At 69.4% G+C, this 3,685-nt stretch overlaps 1 protein-coding gene across 3 annotated transcripts in view; it reads left to right on the top strand.

Moving 5' to 3' along the window:
• Positions 1–15: 15 nt before the first annotated feature.
• LOC146587766 (transcription factor COE1-like) overlaps positions 16–3,685 on the top strand; it is a 22,000-nt gene continuing 18,330 nt past the window's right edge. For all 3 annotated transcript variants that reach the window (XM_085319018.1, XM_085319019.1, XM_085319017.1), the window contains exon 1: positions 16–149. In XM_085319018.1, the coding sequence (XP_085175144.1) occupies positions 19–149 (131 nt within the window). In that variant the 5' untranslated portion in view covers positions 16–18. The remainder of the gene's footprint in view (positions 150–3,685) is intronic.

The following is a 3,685-nucleotide window of genomic DNA, read 5'->3' as shown; positions in this document are numbered from 1 at the left end:
CTCCGAGCCCCCCTTGCCATGTTCTCCGTGCAGGAGGCGCTGCCCCGGGGGGGGCTGCCCATGAAGGAAGAGCCGCTGACGGCCGGACTGCCCTCCGTGAGGTGGCTGCAGAGCACCGGCATCCTGGACGCCAGCACGGCCGCACAGAGGTAAGGGGCACCGCGGGCATCCCGGGCACTGAGGGTGTCATGGGCATCCCGGACGTCGTGGGCATCCCAGGCACTCCGGGCATCCTAGGCATCGTGGGCGTCCGGGGCATGCTGGGCACTGTGGGCATCCTGCGCATCCCAGGTGCCCTGGGCATCCCKGGCATCCCAGGACCGCTGGGGCATCCCAGGAACTCCTGGGGCATCCCGGGAACCTTGTACGCCCCAGGAACTTCAGGCAGCACGAGCACTGGGGCTCCTTGGGCATCTCCTGCAGTCCATACCCCTGCGCACCTCGGGTATCCCAGGGGTCCCCGCGCTCTCCAGGCGCCCTGTGCAGTGCACGCACTTCAGGACCCCCCAGGTACCCGGGGTACCCCAGACACTCGGGCATCCTCCRTACCCCGTGCACCCAGGGACCCTGGGCATCCCACTTCCCACCCTGGCACCTTGCACATGCCGGACTTGCGGCCACATGTCGGATGGGCCAGCGGGTGGTGGAAGCAGGGCAGGTGCCGCTGCCGGAGCCACGAGGGGCTCATCGCGCAGTGCCATGCTGCACGTCCGCTGGGACCGGGACCGGGACCTGCACCACCCACCTTGTCCGCCACGTCGGGTGGGAAAAGCTGCTGAGGGCGAGGGCAGGGCACCGGCCGGCCGGGCCAGCAGGGAGGGACCACYGCAACCGTTCGCGCAGCTTGCACGCCGAGCTCGCCACGCTCAACCGCCCGACGCCATCCCCCCACGCCCTGGCCAGCCCCAGCTCCCCATGGGGCTGCGCTCCCTGCTGTCCCCGTGGGGCTTGGGGCTCCGTGTGCCCCATCGCTGTCCCTGCTATCCCATGGGGCTCCGTGTGCCCCACCGCTGTCCATGCCCGCCCCGTGGGTCTCCATGTGCCCATCGCCATCTGTGCCGTCCCCATGGGGCTCCGTGTGCCCCATCGCTGTCCCTGCTGTCCCCATGGGGCTCTGTGTGCCCCATCGCTGTCCGTGCCTGCCCCGTGGGTCTCCGTGTGCCCCATCACCATCCCTGCTGTCCCCCTGGGGCTCTGTGTGCCCCATCGCTGTCCCTGCTGTCCCCCTGGGACTCTGTGTGCCCCATCGCTGTCCCTGCTGTCCCTGTGGGTCTCTGTGTGCCCCATCACCATCCCTGCTGTCCCCATGGGGCTCTGTGTGCCCCATCGCTGTCCCTGCTGTCCCCCTGGGACTCTGTGTGCCCCATTGTTGTCTGTGCCATCCCCATGGGGCTCCGTGTGCCCCACTGCTGTCCGTGTTGTCCCTGTGGGTCTCTGTGTGACCGTCGCCATCCCTGCTGTCCCCATGGGGCTCCGTGTGCCCATCGCTGTCCCTGACATGCCCAGGGGTCCCGGGCTGTGGCCTGCCGCAGCGCCCCAGCACTGGCCATGCCCCCATGTGTGCCATGGGGTGAAGGGGTCCATAAGGGGTGGTCGTGGATGGAGCTCACGGTCGCTCTGAGTGCTGGGGCTTGGCCCTCGCGCCCCACAGCATGGAGAGCTGGGGGGGACCCGGCACAGCCTGCTGAGAGCCCATCCAGAGCCTTCTCGGCACCCGAGCCCCCACGGCAGGCTGCTCCATGCCCCTTGCCCAGCCAGGGACAGTGGGACCTGGGGGTCTAGGGGSGGGGAGTGTCACTGCCCCGCTCTCCCCTCTGCATCCTGCCCAGGGGAGAGAGTCACGAGCCCGGTACCCGCCACGCCGAGCCGCTTCGCCAAGCCACTTGGCAGTACGGGAGAGCCTGTCCCGGCGTGCTGGCCCCGCACTCGGGGTCCGCAGCCCCGCTGCCAGCCCTGCTGCCGGCGGTCCGCGTTTGCACCGGCAGCTGCACCCTCGGGCTGAAGCCCAGCCGGGGGGGGGGGCATCCTGAGCTGCCCTATTTGCAAATAACTCCAGGGTGACTAAAAACTGTGGAAGTCACACTGCTGACCCCGACAACCCCCCTGGCGCTGGCCCGGGCCCCGGGTGCCCCAGCCCTGCTGGCCCCGGGGCCGCGGAGGCAGCGATGCTGGTCCCCGTGGCAGCTGCCCTCGTGCAGCCCCGGACCTGCCCCGCCAGGGTCCATGTCACCAGCAGCTTCTGCCCCGTGGGGTGATGAGGACCAGGCGGGGGGGGGGATATGTGCAGGACTCCCCCACACACACTGCCAGGAATGGGGCTGGTGGGGCGAAGTGGCGCTGGAGCTGGGGGTCTCTGGCCGGTGCCGTGCAGAGGAGCAGCTGGGCGGCCTCGATAGGGCATCTCGAGTGTGAATCCATGTCGGGTACCAGGGTCTCCTGGACACCCCGGAGAGCCCCTGCGCCTGCTCTGGAGGTGCCGGTCTTGCCTGCTGGGTGCAGAAACTTCCCCTGCCCAGAGCAGGCAGTGGGCGAGGTGGATAAATACCTCCCCGCCGGCTGCTCCCCGGCTCCGGCGGCTCGGAGGGGCTGCGGGGACTTTGCACTGGCACTTTGGTGCTGGCAGCCGGGGTCCCGCAGGGGGCAGCCGGGGGGGGGGGCAGGACCGAACTGGGCTCGGTGCAGCTAGTGCAGATGCAAAGGGACATGGTGGCAGGCAAAGCCGCATGGTGCTGAGGGCCGTGCCGCAGGCCGGGCAGCCGGCGCAGGCGCAGCAACGTGGCTGCGCACGTCTCCGGGGGGGGGCACGCAGCATCCCGCGTGGGCTGGCCGGGCACGCAGCGTGCCGTGGGAGCCCCCCGGGCTGCGCCTCCCCAGCCCAGTGGTTCTGGGGACGGGATCCAGCAGCTGGGGCAGTCCAGACCCGCCGCCTGGGCGCAAATTGCACGCGTATCAAGAGCAACGTGCACGTGGACGTGGCGCACGGGCATGCGAGGTCACTGCTGACTCCAAACCCAGTCGGCCTGTGCCTCRTGTCCCAGACCTGTTTCAAGACCCTTGGTGCTCCCGGGTGTCTCACCACCACTCTGCTCCTGTGGCAGCAGACAGCAGCACCGCAGGGACTGCCGGCAAGGACCTGCGCGAGCCTGTCTGGCCTCGCAGGGTCTCTCCCTGCACGCTGCTCTGAAGCCCCCAGCAAACTGTCCAAGGGGCTGCAGCCCTGTGCAGGCAGAGGGGCCAGTCCAGGGATGTAACGCACGGGGGTTGGGGTCCCAGCAGTGTAGCACACAGGCTCTGGGGTTGCAACACAGAAATATTGCAGTCCTAGCAGTGCAAAGTAGAGGGCCTGGGGTCCTAATGCACAGGGGTTAGGGTCATGGCAGTGTAATGCAGAGGGGCTGGGGTCTCAGTGCTGCAATACACGGGGGTCAGAGTCCCAGCAGTGCAGTGCACAAGGACCAGGGTCCCAGCAGTGCAGTGCAGAGGGGCCGGGGTCCCGGTGGTGCAATGTGAAGGGGCTGGGGTCCCGGCGGTGCAGTGCAGAGGGGCCGGGGTCCCGGTGGTGCAATGTGAAGGGGCTGGGGTCCCAGCAGTGCAGTGTCCAGGGGCCGGGGTCCCGGCGGTGCAGTGCCCGGGGGCCGGGGCCCCTGCAGTGCAGTGCAGAGGGGCCAGGGTCCCAGCGGTGCAG

Source organism: Rhea americana, unplaced genomic scaffold, assembly GCF_003343005.1.
Source record: "Rhea americana isolate MKP2758 unplaced genomic scaffold, rheAme1 scaffold_569, whole genome shotgun sequence".
Lineage (NCBI taxonomy): Eukaryota > Metazoa > Chordata > Aves > Rheiformes > Rheidae > Rhea > Rhea americana.
This window is presented reverse-complemented; position numbering and strand designations above follow the sequence as displayed.